Source organism: Lacerta agilis, chromosome 13 (assembly GCF_009819535.1).
Source record: "Lacerta agilis isolate rLacAgi1 chromosome 13, rLacAgi1.pri, whole genome shotgun sequence".
NCBI lineage: Eukaryota > Metazoa > Chordata > Lepidosauria > Squamata > Lacertidae > Lacerta > Lacerta agilis.
In genome coordinates, this window is record NC_046324.1 from 46,178,994 (window position 1) to 46,200,523 (window position 21,530).

General features: G+C 45.6%; 1 protein-coding gene across 1 annotated transcript in view; it reads right to left on the reverse strand.

Annotated features, from left to right (window-relative positions):
* The window catches only part of MYO15A (myosin XVA), a 106,430-nt gene that overhangs the window by 78,903 nt on the left and 5,997 nt on the right, over positions 1–21,530 (reverse strand). The window contains exons 2-16 of the mRNA XM_033166496.1: positions 19,608–19,690; positions 18,985–19,048; positions 17,761–17,870; positions 15,767–15,841; positions 15,454–15,544; positions 13,561–13,664; positions 9,845–9,911; positions 8,042–8,155; positions 7,280–7,441; positions 5,265–5,378; positions 3,986–4,044; positions 3,704–3,827; positions 2,308–2,403; positions 1,724–1,855; positions 776–901 (exon numbers count right to left, since the gene is read on the reverse strand). Of these exons, the coding sequence (XP_033022387.1) occupies positions 776–901; positions 1,724–1,855; positions 2,308–2,403; positions 3,704–3,827; positions 3,986–4,044; positions 5,265–5,378; positions 7,280–7,441; positions 8,042–8,155; positions 9,845–9,911; positions 13,561–13,664; positions 15,454–15,544; positions 15,767–15,841; positions 17,761–17,870; positions 18,985–19,048; positions 19,608–19,690 (1,521 nt within the window). The remainder of the gene's footprint in view (positions 1–775; positions 902–1,723; positions 1,856–2,307; positions 2,404–3,703; positions 3,828–3,985; positions 4,045–5,264; positions 5,379–7,279; positions 7,442–8,041; positions 8,156–9,844; positions 9,912–13,560; positions 13,665–15,453; positions 15,545–15,766; positions 15,842–17,760; positions 17,871–18,984; positions 19,049–19,607; positions 19,691–21,530) is intronic.

The following is a 21,530-nucleotide window of genomic DNA, read 5'->3' on the forward strand; positions in this document are numbered from 1 at the left end:
GTCCTCTCCCATGGGTGCGGGTGTCCTTAAGCACAGGGGGCAGGGAGGGCGTTTCGCCACTCAAGCGCCGATCCTTCCCTCTCAGGGTGGGTAACCCGCGTCCCTTCCTTCTCCACGTGGAGGGCCGGTCGGCAGCGCTCTCTTTCCAATCTGTAGAAATCATCCCCTGCAGACTGCGCTCCTGCCATTAGTCTAAGCCTAGCGCCAAGAATAACCTTTCCGGCTCGGATAAGATCTTCTTCCTAGGTCTCAGATCTACAAAAGGCGCTGGCTCTGAGACAAGCCCTCCTTTCCCCCCAAAACACCTTAAAAAATAATCTCCTCAACAATCCTGAAACTGAGCCGCAAAAAGCAGGGAGGGTACCGCTGCCGCTCTCTCATCCTTCCCCTCTAGAAGTTAAACTCCCCGTGTTCTAGCTGCTCCGCTCACTTGCTTCTGGCTCCGCCCACCACTACCATGTGACTGTCATAGGTGAGGCTGCTGATCCCTTATTTTCCAATCCGAAAGTTGACAGCTATGGCCCTGATCATTACTGCTCCTCAGTGATCTTGGCAGGGTCAGCTGATGCAATGCCTAGGCAGGCTGGAGCTGCAGCTTAGATGGTGCTGTGGAGGCACAGAGTCTGCCGGGCTTGCAGTGGAAACAGAGTGATGGTGGCACAGGAGGGGCTGGTGGCTGGGGGTCCCAGTCCAAGGCACCAAGCACCTTATTTGTGCAGAATGTACCCTGTTCTTCTTCTTTGTGTTGCCCCTTCCCAACCACCCGGTGTCTCACCTGGTAGGTGACTTTGCCAGCATAGTGCTTGATGGAGAACTCAGGTAGCGGCATCTTTGGTTTGGAGTAAAGCGGGTTGGCGCCGTGGTGGTAATGACACTTCTGGAGAAATGTGTGATCCGTGGCCTGGCAAGGTGGAGGAATAACTGGGTCAGACTAGCAGTGCCCCATGTCGTCCACCCAGTGTCGGTGGAGACGTTCTGGATTCAAGTTCCCCATTGCTGCAAACACTGTCCATTTTAGGACAGTGGCATCTACCATTGGGACAGACGAGGCACACTTTTTGAGTGTGGAAGAGGAAGAATCAGCCACCTTCTAGAGCCAATCGCCATGGTTCTGCACGAGTCCCTCAGCTGTGTGAGCCCAGAATGGTGACTCAAACAGAGATGCAAGGGGCAAGCTCTTTTAAAGACAGGCCATTACGCTGTGCCTTTGCACTTGGAGTCGTTGAATGACCCAACCACAGTATTTATTAAGAAATGAAACGTTGGCCAACGCTTGCTTTCAGAAATTCTGGTGCTCTCATTCCAAGGGTCTTTGAGCATAGAAAGAGTGTCACCCCCTCAAAGGGGGATACAGTGGTACCTTGGGTTACATACGCTTCAGGTTACATACTCCGCTAACCCAGAAATAACTCTTCAAGTTAAGAACTTTGCTTCAGGATAAGAACAGAAATCGTGCTCTGGCGGCACAGCAGCAGCGGGAGGCCCCATTAGCTAAAGTGGTGCTTCAGGTTAAGAACAGTTTCAGGTTAAGAATGGACCTCCGGAACGAATTACGTACATAACCAGAGGTACTACTGTAATTGCTTCCCTTGCCTCCATAAATGAATACATGGTGAAGGAGCTTCTGAGCAAAAGCAGTTAGTTGTCATCCTGCGACTAGAACAGACTTAAATATATATATATATATATTTATGCATGGATTCTACCCAACACCAAGTGGTACCTGAGGGAAACTGCTCTGGTCGTCCAGGATCCTTAAAATCCCATAAGGCCTGTGGGCAATGAGGTCAATGCAAGGTTGGTTGTCATTGAAAGGTATTTCTCTCCACTCAAGATGCTCCCGGATATATTCCTCCTGAATACAGAATGTATTTATTAGATTTGTATCTGCTGTCCCTCCACCCTCACCAAATGAACTGATGCCTGTAGCTCCAGCTGCTTTTATTTACTTAAAACAAAATAATAAATAATAAAAAAATTCCTTCCAGTAGCACCTTAGAGACCAACTAAGTTTGTTCTTGGTATGAGCTTTCATGTGCATGCACACTTCTTCAGATACACTGAAGTATTTACTTATTTATTGATATTTGCATCCTGCCTATGGCAATTTTTTCAAGGGGACACACATCATTTAAAAGCAAATGACCAAAAATAGCTAGCTATAACAAAAAGAGCAAGCAGGAAAATAAAACATATCAGCATTAAACAAACACACACAAACACACACACAACATAGTTGCAGATCCATCAAAAAATGTGATGCTCTAAAATCCCAAGAATGGTGATGATGGTGGATTCTGGCCTCACCTGCTCCTCCTTGAAGACGATCTTGTTGAAGAAGAATTGGAGATACTCATTTGCGTAATTGATGCACAACTGTTCAAAGCTGTTGAAGCCCAGATCCTATTCAAAATTCAGACCGCAAGTTTAAAAATGTGCACATGCAGAGCAAAAGGCTACTTCAGGCCACCCAGTATAAAGGAGAAGAGCTCCACAGCCCTGGCTGCCGTTCTCGAACTGAGCCGGCCTCCAGGAATATCAGAAGCAGCCATTGCAGCACTGGAGGCTGGTTCATCAGGGGCGAGCGGGGCAATGCCCCACTAGTCTCTGTCTGCCCTCTACCAGCCCATACCTGCCTCCTGTCTTTCTTACAGTCCAGTAGGTGGTCCTGCCTGCTGGCTTCCTCCTCCTTGGTTTCAGTGCTGCCCCATGCAGAACCCATCAGGGAGCACGATGGAGGCAAAACGAGCATAAGTTGTCTCTGCCTGTTTTTCCACTATGGTGCCATCTACTGTCGGTTTTCCTGCCTTCCACCCAGTGCCGGATTTATGTATAAGCTAAACAGGCTAAACAGGTTAAACCACAGAGCCTAGGGCTTGCTGATCAGAAGGTTGGCTGTTCAAATCCCTGAGATGGGGTGAGCTCCCGTTGCTCGGTCCCAGCTCCTGCCCACCTAGCAGTTCGAAAGCATGTCAAAGTGCAAGTAGATAAATAGGTACCGCTACGGTGGGAAGGTAAACAGCGTTTCTGTGCGCTGCTCTGGTTTGACAGAAGCAGCTTAGTCATGCTGGCCACATGACCCGGAAAAACTGTCTGCAGACAAACGCCAGCTCCCTCGTCCAGTAATGTGAGATGAGTGCCGCAACCCCAGAGTCGGACACGACTGGACCTAATGGTCAGGGGTTCCTTTACCTTTAAACAGGCTATAGCTTAGGGCCCCATTCTCTTGGGGGCCCCAAATAAACTTAAAGAAAAAAAACCCTTGATGTACACCTCCAAAATATAAGATAAAAAATAAATTACTTTGATAAAATGCATATTTTGTTATGTGCAAATGTCTTTTGATACCTATTAGGTCCGTAAATTACCATATAGCATATATTCAACACACACACAAACAGTGACAATTTGTTGTTGACAAAGGACAGCTGGACATATAAAGAGCCCCATTACCTTCAGTAGCTTAGGGCCTCATCAAACCTAAATCCGGTCCTGCTTCCACCCAGTCAGTCCCAGAGAACACCAGCCACCTTGGCGTGACAAGCACCATTCTGGGGGCACTGGCTGTGTGTGTGTGTTATTCTAGCCTCCTCCCCTGTATCTTAGGTCCTTTGTCAAGGGACATTTGTGTTGGGCACCAAATAGCAGTTTCTGGGGAAGGCCCCGGTTGTAATTGGCTGAAGCTGAACACTTCTTCCCTCACCTCAAAGCCATAGATATCCAAGACGGCGATGGACAGAGTCTCTTGCCTGGGGTAGATGAGCCTGTTAATCCTGTCGATGAGCCAGTTGAAGAGCAAGGAGTAGAGGATCTTGGCAATGGCATCTCTGAGGGAAAGAAGAAAGGAAAAAAACACACGCAAGAGTGCTGTAGGCAAAGAAACGGAAGAAGATAAGCCACAAGCAGGGGTGCTGAGGGTGAGTAGCAGTATTTACAAATGGCTCTCTCCATTACGGTTGAGGAGATGGATGGGGCTTCTGTTTACCTGGCATCAACGGCACTGTCGACAGTGAGGGGTGTGTATATCTTTTCTCTCATGGTTTCCTGTTGAGAAAGCAAAGGAAGAAGAAAGATGACCTCCCTCCGATGGTTGGCGGAAGTCACACAAAATATCATGTCCCCACCACCACCTCATGGAATCTCCCCCGTCCTAATCAACAGGTGCTGCTGGGCTCAAACTCTTGAGTCCATCCACTGTCCCCCCAGGTCAACTGGCTGGGCAAGGATGGCTGCAGTAATCAATGAGATACCTCTAAAAAGGTAAAGGGACCCCTGACCCAGTCGTGTCCGACTCTGGGGTTGCAGCGCTCATCTCGCTTTACTGGCCGAGCAAGCCGGCGTGCAGCTTCCAGGTCATGTGGCAGGCATGACTAAGCCGCTTCTGGCGAACCAGAGCAGCGCACGAAAACGCCGTTTACCTTGCCACCAGAGCGGTACCTATTTATCTACTTGCGCTTTGACATGCTTTCGAACTGCTAGGTGGGCAGGAGCTGGGACTGAGCAACGGGAGCTCACCCCGTCGTGGGGATTCGAACCGCAAACCTTCTGATCCGCAAGCCCTAGGCTCTGTGGTTTAACCCACAGCGCCACCCACGTCCGAGATACCTCTAGGCAGAGCCTTTTTACCAAGAAGTCAGATGACCACATTCTCCTTCCTGCAATGTAACATACAGGGCATAACAAAAGTCTTTGGTCTAAGCAATTCATCACTAAGGGAAGGGAAGAACTTGTCCCTCCCTGAGCAGCCTGCTGAGTAACCATGTCTATTATTACTATAATTTATGATTACGTTTATATAGAAGTCCATAATAAACAAACATTCCCTGGGCAGCTTACGACAAAATATTAAGAGCACAATTTGTTATAATAATAATTAAAAACTAACAGACCAACAAGAGAGCCCGTCTGTGGGTCAGTGCATCTGGCTGTTAACCAAGAGGTTGATGGTTCGAGCCAACCCAGGAACGGCTCTGAGCAGGATTCCCTGCATTGTAGGGAGTTTGACTAGATGAATCTTGGGGCCCTTCCAACTCTAAAATTATATGATTCTATAATTAAAGGCAACAAATAGATGCATTGCATAGAAGCAGCACAAAATATTCAACACTCCAGGTTTTTTGACAGTTCAGAATTCCAGGTCAGAATAAAAGGGTCTCTGCCTCCTGAACTCTTTAACTGTTCTTGGCCCAAAAGCACAGCGACAGACACCTGCCCTTCGATGCCCATCTTCCCAGCTCCACAGTCAGGGCTGCCTTCCCCTTTACCGTCACTTTGAAGGTGATGGACTTCTGCAAGCCTTCAGGGGAGATTTTCAACAGATCGGCCACAACGCGGATCTCCTGGGCGCTCACCACCGAAGCCACCTCCTGACAATCTGTCTGCAAAGCACCAAGTCAAGGCATGTTTGCAAAGAGGCTGGGCAACCTTATATTTATTTATGGTTGACATTCAAGAACATATAGCAAAAACAGGGCTGCTGGATAAGGCAGCACCTCCTCCAGCATCTGGTTGCCACAGAAGCCAACCAGGTGCCTGTGGGAAACTCACAAGGAGGACCCAAGCACAAGAGCAGCACATTCCCTTCTTGTGGCAACTGGTATTCAGAAGCATTATTGCCTCTTGCCATCATGGCAAGTAACCACTGACATCTCTCTCCTCCATTAATTTGTCCAATCCTATTTTAAACCCATCCAAGTTGGTGACCACCACTGCCTACTGCATAAGACGTCCTTTCTTTTATTTATGTGCCCTACATTTTTCAACAGTCAGCTTCATTGGCCGTCCAACCAGTGCCAGATTAAACCCTGTTGAAGTCGCTAGGCAGTCAAAATCTCGGGGGCCCCCTTGTGTGCATGCTCTAGTACAGGCATGTCCAACAGGTAGATCATGATCTGCCAGTAGATCACTGGACGTCTCTGGTAGATCACTGGTAGATCAGTGGCTCCCCCCAAAGAAGCTAAAAAACTTTGGCTCCCCTAAAAAAAACAACATCTTTGCCCTGCACCCCTAAAATGACCTGAACCACCAAAAACAGGGCTTTCCTTCCTTAAAAAAAAAGCTCAATGTCATTTTCCCCCTCCCTAAAGAAGCCCAACAAATTTTACGTGAACCCCAAAAAACAGGGCTTTCCTTCCTAAAAAAAAAAAGCTCAACAACTTTGACCTGAACCCCACAAAAGGGGGTAGATCACTGCCAGTTTTTAACTCTGTGAGTAGATCTCTTGGAAGTTGGCCACCCCTGCTCTAGTAGAATAACACTGAACTAAGAAAGCTCAAACTTAACTTTTAACTTCGTTTCAAGATCAAATCAATATTATTTTGATCTGTTGTCATGGGCCCCCCAAAAGGTTTGGAGCCCATAGGCTGGTGCCTACTCTGTCTGTTTGGCAATCCGGCACTGTGTCTAACAAGAGAAGGAGAAAACACTTGTCTCTATTCCTTTTCCCCACAACAAGCATCATTTTATAAACTTGTAAGTATCGTGCCACCTCTTTCTCTATACTTGAAAGTCCCAAATGCTGCAACCTTTCTTCATAGAGCCACTCCATTTGCCTGATTATCTTAGTTGTCTTTTTCTAAACCTTCTCCAATTGTAATATTTGCTAGATAGTTTGTATATGTGTATTTGTCTGTTTATTACCTGCCCTTCACCCTAAGCTCCCAGGGCAGGTTACAACATTTAAACATAATATTCAAAACAGTTTAAAGCAATCTACATTCATAAAAATCAGGTGAGTCCTGAAAATATACATCTACAATACCCTTTTTGAGATGGGGCGACCAGAATGGTACACAGTATTCCAAATGCAGCCGCACCATTGATTTGTATAGTCGGCATTATGATATTGGCTGTTTTATTTTCAATTCCTTTCCTAGTTAACCCCAGCATGGGATTTGCCTTTTTCACAGCACCGGGTCAGCTGCGCCCAATTTTCATGGGGCAACATCATCAGTGTGAAAATGGGAGTTGGCCTCCCCAAAGACCTCCCCGCACTCCAATTTACATTTTTCACACTGGTTCGCTCTTGCATGCCTCCCCCTCTTTGCACCAATTTGATTAAAAGTTCTTGCTGGCTATATGATCCAGGCAGCCAGGGACCACGTACTCAGGAGGAAAACATCAAGGCACCACACAGCCATCCAGACTACATCCTGAAACTTCCTGCTTCCTCACTCTGGCAGAACAAGTGGTGTGGTTTACTGGGTTTTTTTTTTTTTTTAAAAAAAAAGCTTTTCCTTAGAATGCACACTAGACTCACATTTCCATCCCAGTAACTAACCTCGTATTTTTCAAAGTAGACATTCCCCAAGTGGAGAATGGAAGACAACATTCGGAAGATGCTGTCCTGATCATGGGCAGTGAAGTGCAGGATTTCCATGGCGTCGAGCAACCGGTGAAAATCCTCAGTGTCCACCTTGCCAGGAATCTCGCAGTTACCTCCCTAAAAAAGGTAAAAGGTAAAAGGTAAAGGGACCCCTGACCATTAGGTCCAGTCGTGTCTGACTCTGGGGTTGTGGTGCTCATCTCGCGTTACTGGCCGAGGGAGCCGGCGTACAGCTTCCGGGTCATGTGGCCAGCATGACAAAGCTGCTTCTGGCGAACCAGAGCTGTGCACGGAGACACCATTTACCTTCCCGCCAGAGTGGTACCTATTTATCTACTTGCACTTTGACGTGCTTTCGAACTGCTAGGTGGGCAGGAGCTGGGACCGAGCAATGAGAGCTCACCCCGTCGCGGGGATTCAAACCGCCAACCTTCTGATCAGCAAGCCCTCGGCTCTGTGGTTTAACCCACAGCGCCACCCGCATCCCCAGTTACCTCCCTACATTCGATGAAAGGGAGGCATTTGTTCCCCGCAAGGGAATGCAGACCCTGGGGTCAAAAAGGCTCTCTGCCCCTGGCCAAGACCCTCGTCTGATTGGGACCACCGCTTGGGACAGAGCACCATTCCTCCTTGATTGAAATGTTTGGGTATTTGTAAGAATAATATCCAGTGCTTTTATCCTCCTGTTCCATAGGCATTTCAATGAGAGGCCCATACCTGGTTCAGGTAATAGTATGTTTCTGCCTCTTGAAGGCCGAATTTCCGCTTCTGCTGGGCAGGGAGGCCAGCCAGCATCTCGTAAAATATATGGTAGTTCCGCTCATTATTGGCCTACATGGCAAGGCAAGGAATACAAGAGGGAATCATTACCATGACAAATATGGACACAGAAACAGCATGAGACAGATTTCATTTATATGTTGATTTATTTAATTTTAAATAGCGATATGTATTTTTTTTCTATGAATAGCTGATGTCTAATTTAAACTTTTATATTTTTTTATTCTATGGTTTTATGCATAATTGTTGTAAGCTGCTTATATATTTTTAATGAATAGCAGTATATACATATTTTTATGCAGAAATAAAGTACAGTTTCATTTAAAAAATGCACCTTAAGTGGTTTACCTAATAGTATAAAATATTCGTTTAAAAATAATGATTTTAAAAAATCATATTTTGAAATTATCAAAATATGGACAAAATCAACAGTATATACATATAAAGTACATGTCTTGGTAGGATTGCCTAAATAAAAATGTTTTGGCAGGCATAGAAAACAATATGGCTCAGTCAGTACAGCATGAGACTCTTAATCTCAGGGTCGTGGGTTCGATCTCCCTTGGCCAAAAGATTCCTGCATTGCAGGAACCTGGGAGACCCAGGTTCAAATCCCCCCTTGGCCATGAAGCTCATGAAGAAGAACCGTGTATGTCAACTGTGAACCACCCTGAGATCTTCAGATGAAGGGCGTAATACAAATTGTTGTTGTTGTTCAGTCGTTCAGTCGTGTCCGACTCTTCGTGACCCCATGGACCAGAGCACGCCAGGCACGCCTATCCTTCACCGCCTCCCGCAGTTTGGCCAAACTCATGTTAGTAGCTTCGAGAATACTGTCCAACCATCTCATCCTTTGTCGTCCCCTTCTCCTTGTGCCCTCCATCTTTCCCAACATCAGGGTCTTTTCCAGGGAGTCTTCTCTTCTCATGAGGTGGCCAAAGTACTGGAGCCTCAACTTCAGGATCTGTCCTTCTAGTGAGCACTCAGGGCCGATTTCCTTGAGAATGGATAGGTTTGATCTTCTTGCAGTCCATGGGACTCTCAAGAGTCTCCTCCAGCACCATAATTCAAAAGCATCAATTCTTCGGCGATCAGCCTTCTTGATGGTCCAGCTCTCACTTCCGTACATTACTACTGGGAAAACCATAGCTTTAACTATACGGACCTTTGTTGGCAAGGTGATGTCTTTGCTTTTTAAGATGCTGTCTAGGTTTGTCATTGCTTTTCTCCCAAGAAGCAGGCGTCTTCTAATTTCGTGACTGCTGTCACCATCTGCAGTGATCATGGAACCCAAGAAAGTGAAATCTCTCACTGCCTCCATTTCTTCCCCTTCTATTTGCCAGGAGTTGATGGGACCAGTGGCCATGATCTTAGTTTTTTTGATGTTGAGCTTCAGACCATATTTTGCGCTTTCCTCTTTCACCCTCATTAAAAGGTTCTTCAATTAAATTTTTTAAAAATGAGGTCCTTGGATAAAAAAATTGAATATAAATGCAATAAATAAATAGAAAGAAAGATAGATTTAGAACTGGCCTGCTATTTCCAAACTCTCTTACAGAACTCTTGGGAAAAGCTCGTCTTTCTCCTAAGAGTTCTCTCCCAGCTTGCAACATTTTACAAGTCAGGGAAATGACTCAGTAACCTGGCCACGGAGGAGGAGCCATCTTTCTTTTATAAAAGCTGGCCCTTGCTTGCAACAGAAGATTATTAGGGAAATGAAGGAGACGTGCAGAGCCTCACCTGAAAGACGACCCTTGATTTCTCCAGAAGGTACTGCGAAGTAATGGCACCACAAATGAACCCATTGCTGCAGAGACAAAATTTGATACTTGCGTTGGGTCTTTTCCGTCCCGTAACACAGGTTCCCAACATGCACACTAACACAATGTAACAGAACACGGTGGCAATCAGAACTTAATCAGCAGAAATTGCCAGTGCTTCTTGCATATGTATATTAATCATGAAATGAGGTAATGATGTGTACGATTGGTGAAAATTGAAATGCTTTGTTTGAAACTTTATAAATACCACTGCCTGGACCACAGGGCCGGGTTGCAGTTTTGTGGAACGATCCAACTGTAACCTAAAGGTAAAGGTAAAGGGACCCCTGACCATTAGGTCCAGTTGTGGATGACTCTGGGGTTGTGGCGCTCATCTCACTTTATTGGCCGAGGGAGCCAGCGTACAGCTTCCGAGTCATGTGGCCAGCATGACTAAGCCGCTTCTGGAGAACCAGAGCAGCGCACGGAAACGCCGTTTACCTTCCCGCCGGAGCGGTACCTATTTATCTACTTGCACTTTGACGTGCTTTCGAACTGCTAGGTGGGCAGGAGCTGGGACCAAGCAACGGGAGCTCACCCCGTCGCGGGGATTCGAACCGCCGACCTTCTGATCGGCAAGCCCTAGGCTCTGTGGTTTAACCCACAGCACCACCCGCGTCCCTACTGTAACCTACTGCTTCGCAATAAACAATGTTGGAATCCTAACTCCTCACGTTTCTGAGTTTTACTGGCATAAACTTGAGAGATAAGCTATTTTTGGCTTACAACGCTTCTGTGTTCCGACAAGACACAATCTCATATATTCAGCCTGCTTTACAACTATAGGATCCTGGGCCCAGTAGAAGGTACTTTGAATTATTTCAAAATTGAGGTGCCATGGGAAAGGAAGAGCATATTGTGCATCAACATATCAACAGGGCCAGCTCAGGGCTGTGGGCAGCCATGCCCAATTCCAGAATTCCCAGAAGCTTGAGTTAGTTGTAACAACAAACTGTGGTTTGCGTAGGTGCCACAGCGCCACCCACATCCCAAAACACTATAGAATCTGATAATAAGCAGCAAAGCAAGGTAAAATAAATAGCAGCAGTGCTGAAGGAGGTCTAATAGCTACTATATAAAAAGTCCTGGGTAAATTAAAAGTTGCTGATCAGGCATTGGAGAGACATGAGACTTGGCACCAGGTGAACCCCATTGGGGAGAGTATTTCCCAAGCAGGGAGCCACTACTGAAAAGGCCCTTTCTTTGATTGCCTCACCTCTGGAGAAGGGTCTCAGAAGATGACCACAGCATTTTGGGCAATTGGGTTAATTAAAATTTTAAATTAACTAATTAACTGCCAGTTCACGAGAAAAATATTGTGGTTGGGTATACCAAAAAGCACAATACCACCATTGAAACATCACAAAATCCCATCTTTCCATCAGTACTGAAAGGAATGCCCACCTCTAGGGCAGGGATAGGCAATGTGTTGTTTTCCAGATGTTTGGGACTACAACTCCCATCATCCCTGAGCATTGGCCAAGCTGTTTGGGGATGATGGGACTTGGAGTTAACCATCTGGTTGGAAGCTCCAGCTCTAGAGACACCACTGGCCTTACAAAGCACCACCATTAACTAGCCCAAAGGCAGTGTAGAAGGGTGGCTTTCAATTCCTTCACCTGCACCGGGGTTTTTTGTGGGGGTGGGTGGACGGTTAAACAGCAGAATCCTGTGCATATTTCCCCTTAGAAGTATGTCCTCATGAAAATCAATCAACATTTTAGTGCAAATTTCTCTTAATACACCCATTTGCATGCAATTTCCCCTAAACCACACATTCTTTGCAAAGCAACTTCCCCTGATACAGTGCGTTTTTGTACATTATTTTCACTTTTATGAGAAAGATTTCAAGAAAGATTTACACTATGCATTTTTTTTTTTTTTTGCATACGCTACATGGTGGAGAAATGCACTGCAAAACTCAGAAAAGGCGCACATTTTGAAAGATGGCTGCATTTTGGTTCTCAGTTTGTTCTGGGAAGGGTGAATTACATAAATGTGAACTGAAATGAATTTCTCAGCTCACTCCTGCTCAAGACATAGGACCCCTGTGCATGTGCTAAATTAATATTGTATTAGGTGCCTTTGGGCAAATGAGAATGGTGCTTTGCAGTTTACACAACAGACTTACAAGCAAGTAAAAAATAAAAAAGCTTTTTTTAAAGGGCGGGAAGGGCAGGAGATCTGGGTCCTAACGCAAAAGATCTTGGGCTCATGCCCTCTGGGCCACCCCCTAACACGAGCCCAATATCGCATGGGCTGGAAGCCTGGATTGCCTGCCAGTGGGTTGTAGCCTCATTGAAGTTAGTAGAATCATTATTATTATTATTTGTATTTTTATTAAAGATTTATTGATTTACAAAAAGTATGTGCAATCTCTCTCTCTCTCTCTCTCTCTCTCTCTCTCTCTCTCTCTCTCGTATTTTTTCCATGTATCATTTTTACAAATCAGTTTCATTTGTTGAGACATTAGGAAGAAGAGGGGGAAAGAGGTGGACGGGGGGAGGATGGGTGGGGTTGGGGTTGAGTGACGATGTTTCTATTTTACTTACGGTAGGTAGCCGTGTTGGTCTGCCAATCAAAACAAAAAAATAAATAAATAAAATCATTCTAGTAGCACCTTAGAGACCAACTAAGTTTGTTCATGAAAGCACATACCAAGAACAAACTTAGTTGGTCTCTAAGGTGCTACTAGAATGATTTTTTTATTTTTTATTTTGTTTTGATTGGCAGACCAACACGGCTACCTACCTGTCTATTTTACTTAATATATGTAGGGTTTGGTGTCAGCGTTGCTTGTGCAGGTTCTCTGCCGTTTGCTTGTGTTCCTTTGGTGGTGAGAGAGGTTGGGGTTGGCGTAGGGGGTGATTGTTCATTTGTGGTTGGCTGTGGTGGTCTTTGTTTTCATGTGTGAGTGGGGTGGGTGGGTGTTTTGGATCAGGTTATCCATATTGATTTGTATGCTGTTGGTGGATTTTTGTCATTCTCTTGTTAGGCTGTGTATGTGATAAAGGGGAGCCATACCGGGGTGAAGGCGTCTTCTTCTATTTGTCCCCGTGTCAGTTTCAGCTTATTGGTTAATTTTTCTAGTAAGGCTGTTTCCCATACTATTTGGTACCATTGGTCCATGCTTACTCCTGACAGGTCTCTCCAGTGTCTGATTATGATGTTTATTGCTGCTGAAAGTAGGTGGTTTATGAGTTCTTTGTGGTGTAAGTGGGCATTATTGTCTTGGAAGATGTTTAGGAGGGCCAATTCTGGCGTTATTTCTAATACTTGCTTGGTTATTTTTACATATTTCTCGTATGGTTGTTGTCCAGAATAGTTGGATTTTGGGGGTACTCCCACCACATGTGGAGGTATGTGCCTCTGGAAGTGCACCATCTCCAGCATTTAGGTGAGGAAGTTAGTAGATGCATTGAAATTAGTAGTTCAAAGTTAGCCATGGCCATTAATTTCAATGGGTCTACTCTGAGTTGGATTAACGTTGGCTACAACTCCCTTGATCTAGCCCAGGGTAGGGGCATTAGGATCAGGGCCTAAGAGTTCAGGCAGGGTCATATGGGCGTATTAAGTATGCAGGCGCCAGGACAGAGGAGAAAAATACAGAAAGACGCAGGGCGCTTGGTTACTTACTCCTCCAGAAAGAGTTCCACAAATTTCCCAAACCTGCTGGAGTTGTCGTTCCGCACCGTCTTGGCATTTCCAAAGGATTCCAGCAGAGGAGTCGCTTCAAGGATCTGACTCGACCACCGCATAAAACAAAATACAAAACAGGAGGAGAAAGCACACCAGCATGCAATAATGAGGGGGAGGATATTGTTTTCTTCGTTTAAAGCTCAAACTCCACAACAAATAATGGGGTTGTCTCCCCAAGCTAGGGAGATCCATCATGCAATAGAGGTCAAGGAGGGTGCTCAGCAGGGCGAGTGAGGGGTGCATCTCAGAGAAAGGAGTGGCTTCGAGAGCATCCCAAGGGCCAGGTGTAGATTGTCTATGCTCCGGGGCTTAGTTGGGTGCATCTGAGGATCAATAACTCTGCCAAGGGTACCAAGGTGCGCACATTTCACAGCAATGAAGACTGACCCATCAGCTGCAATGTTGCAGATGTACAGCACATTTGGAAATTCACACGGAAGGCAAAGGCTGCACACACGCAATGTGCTAAGGGCTCACACACTTGTGGTTCAACCCCTGGAAAAATCAACCCACCCTTGACTGAGTGTGATTTTTGTGGCCAACTACCCTGCAACAAGAAATGTGGGGTGCACGTTAGTCACTCAGATCAGGGCTGGATTTAGGTTTGATGAGGTCCTAAGCTACTGAAGGTAATGGGGTCCTTTATATGTCCAGCTGTCCTTTGTCAACAACAAATTGTCACTGTTTTTTGTGTTGAATATATGCTATGTGGTAATTTATGGAGCCAATAGGTGTCTAAAGCCATTTGCACATGACAAAATATGTACATCATAGGAGCCTACACAACACAAAACACCGTTGTTGTATGTAGGTTTTATTTTATTTGTTTTTATCTTGCATTTTGGAATGTACATCCAGTTGTTTTTTTCCCTTAATTTTTTTTGGGGGGGCCCCGAGAGTGGGGCCCAAAGCTATAGCTTGTTTAGCTTGTACATAAATCTAGCACTGACTCGGATCCTTCCCCAGTACCCCAAAACAAATAGGGTAGGACAGATGGGGCAACCTTAGAAGCTGCCTTTTCACAGTAAACTTGAAGGTTGGGCCCTCCAATGCAACCCCTTGCGTACGGGTCACATCCTGAGGAGCAACTGACCCTTAATTCTTGATTATCCAGATCGGTGGTAGCTCACCCAAGCACAGAGGAATGGGAAGGGGCAGAGTAACTCCTCAGTGGTTAAACCCAGATTATACCAAGGCAAATGAGGCACTCTACACAGGGGCCAATCTGCATGCAACTTAATCAATCCTTGGTTTCACTCTATAAAATCACGGCAAAACATTCACACTGCACACGGCTTCTCTGTACCTCTATCTGCGGAAGTGCATGAAGGAAGCAGAGGTTGGGAGGCAATCAGTGTGCAATTGATCAGCTTTTGTAAAAAGCTCAGAATGGCTCACGTTCTCCAACCCATCCCCTTTGCCCATCAAACAAGCTTGGCAGTGCCACCCTGGAGATGGAAGCTCTAGACCTTTTAATCAGTTTAGGGGCTCATCCAGACTTCCTTTTGTGCCATGTTTTCAGGCACCGATCTGGCCTTCAAAGCTCTGAGTCCAAGCGGCTTGTTTTTTGGCCCCAGTCCTTTCCCTGAGAAAACGTGCATTTTACTGCTGAATTGCAGCAAAAAGCAGTCACGTTTTGCTTTTCGATTGACATTTGCTCCAGTTTCCCAGGGTTTTCCTGGGGAAACGCTGGGACAGGAAAACCCCAACAGCACTCAGACACAGAGCTTTAAAGCCCAGATCAGTGCCTGGAAAGCATGGTGCAAAAGGAAGTCAGGATGAGCCCCTGGTCTTGGACCGGGTCGGCTGCCTTCAGTCGGGCTGTTGTACCTGCTGTGTTGCAGTGTGCTTCTGATTTATCGCTGCCAGATAACGGAGGATCAGTTTGGTGGCTTCCGTTTTGCCCGAACCACTTTCGCCACTACAAGCAATCAGGTGAACAAGACAGCCCTAGTTATTTATTATCATTTCTTCCTTGCAATGCTAAAAGATACATGCTTGTAGGTTATGTATCAGTCTTGCAAACACTTGCAGAACTGGAGGAGATTATGGGCTAGCTCGTCTGTCATTAACAGAACGCACCTGCCCTGCCAACAGGCAGAAGGAAGGTGTTGCACTCAGAAGAACTGCACTGAAGGCTCACCTGATAATAATACACTGGTTGATTTTGGCATCTCTCAGTTTGCTGTAGGCGATATTGGTGATTGCGAAAAGGTGCCTGCGAAAAGGAAGAGAGGATTTAAAAATCTGGCTTCAAATTGCAAAGCAGATATCCAGTGACGTGCTTCCATCAAGCTAACATTCCAGCGCACCTGCATTGACAGTAGGAACCACAGTGTTCTGGGCAGGAGGGCGTCGCTAGGGGGGGCGGGGGGTGGTCCGCCCCAAGTTCCAGGGGAGGGGGGTGACTCTCAGCATGCCCACCCCACAACTCATAAGTTGCTCAGTGCAGCAGCTGGCTTACACAGCACACACTTTGCTTTTGCTTTTTCCATTTTGTTTTTTTAAAAATAATATTTATTAAACAATTTTTAAACAAAACATATGACAACAACAACAATTAGAACAAACTACATAAAAAACAAAAAAAACAAAAATCTCATTATTTTTAACAACCTGTATTTTTCTCACATCTTAGTCGGACTTCCTCCTGTCTCCTCCTTCTGCGTCCCTTGCAAATATCTTAAGTAACTTCCCATTTAAACTAATACTATCCTTCTTCTGGTTTCTCTTCAGATCGTATAAATCTTTCGCCTTTTACACACTTTGCTTTTTCCTTCCTGCTGGGAAGAGCCACAGAAGCACAGCTCTGCCCAGCCAGGGCTCCACCCAGCAGCCTGGCACATTTCACCAGGGCACTGCTCTCTCAGGGGGCACAAAGGTGCCATCTTCAAGGGGTGACATTTGGCACCTCCACCTAGAGCCTCAAGCACAAGCCAGAGCAAATCCAGTGTGGCTTTGGGCTTAGGACTCACCACAGCACTGCAAAACCATTAGCTGTGCTTGCTTTACTCAGTCCACCTGGACCTGGAGTACCATCCGCCCACACTCCTTCAAGTCACAGTGAGCGTTTTGCTCATGAGGTGCCGCAAAGCATTGTGGGGGAACGCAAAACGCTCACTGTGACTTGAAGGAGTGTGGGCGGATGGGGAGGTGACAAAAAAAAATCTGCACCGGGTACCACTTGGGTTTGCTACGCTTCTGGTTCTGGGACTGGGTGCCTGGAGGGAAGCAGTTCTGGAGGACACTGGCAGCACATTGAAATGCAGGAAGTACATTTATTGTCCTGACCTTTCCCCTCCAAGTCCTCAACAGCTGGGAAGAACGTTTATCTATGCAAGATCCTTGAGAGCCTCAAATTAAACCAACCTTCACCAACCTGATGTTGTCCAGAGGTTTTGGACTACAGCGCCTATCAGCCCCAGCTAGCACTGTCATGGTAACCAGGGCTGATAGAAGTTATAGTCCAAAACATCTACTCTTGCAATGCTGCTTCTACGAGGAGGTGCGAGGCAAGTTTATCCACTCGATGCTGGCTGAGCTACCTGGACGCTCGGACAATTTCTATATAGAGTGGCTTCTCTCAGATGCTAACGCTAATGTGACAGCAAAGGTAGCCAGGTTCTGTGCTAGAGCCATAAAAATTCGGTCCGATGTAGTTCGCAGTACCCACACAACTTCAGGACAGAGCTAAAGACAAGCCTGTGTTTACTGGTTTACTGGTTATGTTGTAGCCCACCTTTTAAAGTAGTGATATCTTCTTTTATCTAAAAATTTTAAAGTTTATATTTATAGTTCATATTTTAGCATGTATTTTGGATTGTTTTTTATGGACATGTGTGTGCTGGTTGAGAACCGTAACAATAAATCTATCTATGTCCAAAACATCTAGAGAACATCGGGTTGGCAAAGGCTGGATTGGACAAGATGGAGTGATGGTCTGACTCAGGATAAGACCGCTATTTGTGTTACTTAGCCACAGCTCTGGCTTCTGAGATTTCAGCAGACGTACAGTACAAACATACTTTCCAGAATACCTCTGCAGTCATGCTTTTTAAAAAGCATGGTACTTCTTTGGAAGTAAACAATACACAGCCCGTTGCCTCCAGATCCAGTCTGTAAGCAGCAGAGACTTACGGTGGGTTCTCCCCCAAGGCTTTCCCTTCATATTGCAGCACGTGGTCTGTCCCATAGATGTTGTACATTTTGTAAGGATTCACAGACACTAAGATGCTACCTATATAGGTCTGGAAGAGAAAGAGAGAAATTCAGCGGAAGGGGATAAGCTCTGAATGCATGCATGACACTACGACCTGCTTCACACATAATGCTAAGCCATGGTTTATTCCATTCTTGCCTATTAAACCATGGCTTAGTTTTACATGTGAACATTTAACTATGATTTGTTTACTGCAAAAAACAAAAGAAAAATAATAATCTGAAGCCATGGTTTGCTGTCGGTTTATGAACCTTGATTTGTTTTAAGTATAGCTTGAAATCCCAGAACCTTTCCTTAACCAAGATTTGTTTGGAGAAGACATTCACAAAGCCAAAAAAGCACGAGACAAAAGATGCTGCAAAACGAAACAAACTATGGAGAAACAAGCCATGGATTGTTTGATCATCTGTGGGACAACTCCTGGTTTGTTAAACAAACCGTAATGGTTTATCATTATGTGCAAACGAGGCTTCTCTGTGTGTGTGTATTGAACCCCAAGCATAGTCACGTGAAGTAGAACCCTCCCAAGCAGCACAGTTACTCATTAATAAACAACAACCCAACTTACTTGATTGGGTGGTTACTCAAAAGTAACTGGGTGCTTTGTGTATCAAAACCACAAATAAGGAAGAACGGAACCTACTGGATGTAACCTTAGCTTTACCTGGAGCTCCTCCAGAACCTTTTCCTTTATCTTCCTATATTTTGCTTTCACTTATGCATTTGTTAATTTAAAAATCCCATATTTTTAATTTATTTTAATCATTGCATCTTTATTTCATCCTTCCCTGCCCCCACAAGCTGGATGGTGTGCACCCGCCTTCTGGTGCCCTCCATGTTTTGGACAACAGCTCCCATCAGAACCAGCCAGCACACAGCCATATACTGCTGGAACTGATGGGAGCTTAGTTGGTTGTGGGGTGGCTGGTATACAGAGTTCACTTCCCGCCTCCCAACCCCAGTTCCCACATCTATTGCTACAACAATCCCAAGATCTCCCAGAGTGCTTTGTGGCTTAGTGAGGATTTGAACCCAGGTCTCCATGGGCCAACACTGCATCCACAGCACCATGCTGGGTTCTTTCCCAGTAGTTCATTAAGCTTCGGAAATAAGCAAAAGTGAAAGGACAACAACCAACTTACATAAATCAGTCCCCGGTCAAACCTCAACCTGATGTTGTTAAGAACCGCATTCTCCTGGAGGTCTCTGCAATGTACAGAAAGAAAGGAATTCTTTCAAGGACTATTTATTACATATTAGTTATGTTATCATTAGGTTGTTGTACCCCAAAGAAAATGCAGTGCACATGGGAGGATTGGGGAAGGCATAATCCAGCCTTCCTCAACCTTGGCCCTCCAGATGTTTTTGGCCTACAACTCCCATGATCCCTAGCTAGCAGGACCAGTGGTCAGGGATGATGGGAATTGTAGTCTCAAAACATGTGGAGGGCCGAGGTTGAGGAAACCTGACATAATCAATTACATATCATTTGCAGACACAAAGCAACAAGAGCAAACACCAATCATATTCGCTGAATTAATTTCCATTGTGGACATGGGGCAAACAAGCAAGCACTGGCAATTTCTACTCCCATTTTTGCTCTGTTTCCCCAACATCCTTAGTCCAGAGGGGCAGAGAGTTTTGGACATTCACATTCATCGTTTTGGACATTCACAATATTTGTCTGGGATTCCCAGCATTTGCACCAGGAAAGCCACCAGATTCCATGCGTTCCTTTAAAACTGCCAGACAGCATTCAACTTACTCCAGCTGGGTCATGTCTTCCACAGCATTATCCCCATGCTGCAGTGGGTGGGCTGGACATTGCAAGCTGTGGGTGGTGTGCATCTATATTTGCAGAGAGGAAAAGACAAGAAGATCAGCATATGCTCAGATCCATGCCCCCATGTACTTGACCCTCAAGGAAAATGCAAGTTATCTTTTGTATGCAAATACATGCAATCAATGCATTTATTATCCAGGGTATTATTTATTGCTTGTAACGCCCGTTCTCAAAGCGGCTTTCAGCAATAAAATACAGTGGTACCTTGGTTTAAGAACGTTGTGTATTGATTCAATGGTTTTTGTATCTGTATTACTATTGTCTGTATTCGCTTTAGGGTAAAGTAACTGCCTTTCTATTCCAGAAGGAACAGCTACTATTGGTTCATTTAAGCTGCTGTATTTGGATCCTCAGTCTTATTGGTTCCCACCAAAAGGCAGCTTTGTGATTGCTTGAGATTGTTCCCTCCAAAATGTATCCTTTCTAGCCAGTGTTCTGTCCCTATAAATGTAGCTTCCCTCTCCTCAGTCTCCAGTCTTGTTTGCCTGAATAAGGCGTTACATGAAGAAGCTGTCTCCTGCCTGCTATGTCAGAAAGCTGAAATCACTTACTGAAATCACTAACCCCACGCTACAACAAAGAACAGCTTAGTTTATGAACAACTTGGATTAAGAACACTGCAAACCTGGAAGTAGGTGTTTTGGTTTGTGAACTTTGCCTTGGAAGCAGAACATGTTCCACTTCCTGTTGAGTGTGTTCCATTTGTAAATTGAGTCCCCCGCTGCTATGGGAAAGCACGCCTTGGCTTAAGAACGCTTTGGTTTAAGAACGGACTTCTGGAATGGATTAAGTTCATAAACCAAGGTACCACTGTATGGCAAACATTATTAATGCATTGGAACTTATCAATTAAAAAAGAGCAGTTATACAACTGGTGGGAAAAGACAGACTACAAAACTATTCCTGAATAAGGCACCTTGGGTGGTGGTGGCAGTGGCTGGTTCAAGACGCAGGGCAACATATACAAAGTGATTTATAGAATATTGTCAGTGTGGTGTAGTGGTTAAGAGCGGTGGACTCATAATCTGGTGAACGGGGTTCACTTCCCTACTCTTCCACATGCAGCTGCTGGGTGACCTTGGGCTGGTCACACTTCTCTGAAGTCCCTCAGCCCCACTCACCTCACAGAGAGAGTGTTTGTTGTGGGGGAGGAAGGGAAAGGAGAATGTTAGCCACTTTGAGACTCCTTCGGGTAGTGATAAAGCAGGATATCAAATCCAAACTCTTCTTCTTGTCATGGGCTGGTTGGATGCCGAGGAGTGGTGGGAGGAACCAGATGGGAACCCCCGAAGAAAGAAGGCTCATGGCCAGGGGATTGGGGTGGGATGACAACGAGTGGTCAGAGGGAGAAGAGGGAAAAGACTGCGAAGAGGATGTGCTGGAAGCTGAAGAGGTAATGGTTTAATGAGCAGGAAGAGGCTGTGGTAGAGAGGAGTCCAGAATCAGATGCAGGAGCGGAGGCTGGAGAGGAGAGGGGCCAGGAGGCAGAGATTAGTCAGGGGGGTGCAGAATCCAGGGAATCTTCCCTTCCTGCTGTGACAAGCTCCTATCCCCACTTGTCTCCCAGAACACAAAAAGGAATGAAGAGGGCGGAACAAAGAAAGGCAAGATGAAGGCGCCTCAGATTGTTTGGGAAGGACCTGGAGAAGAAATCGACTTAGAGAGCTGTGGACCTTCAGTCCTCACAACTGCCTCATTGGGACAAGATCAACCAGGAAGAGTTGGGGTGCTCACTTGGCCTGAGCTGTTTGTTTGTTTGTATAAAGAGTTAACTTCACCGACATCTTGTGAGATATTGCTGACCTGACCCTGACACCCGTCCTGACAGATATATAGAGTGATTGA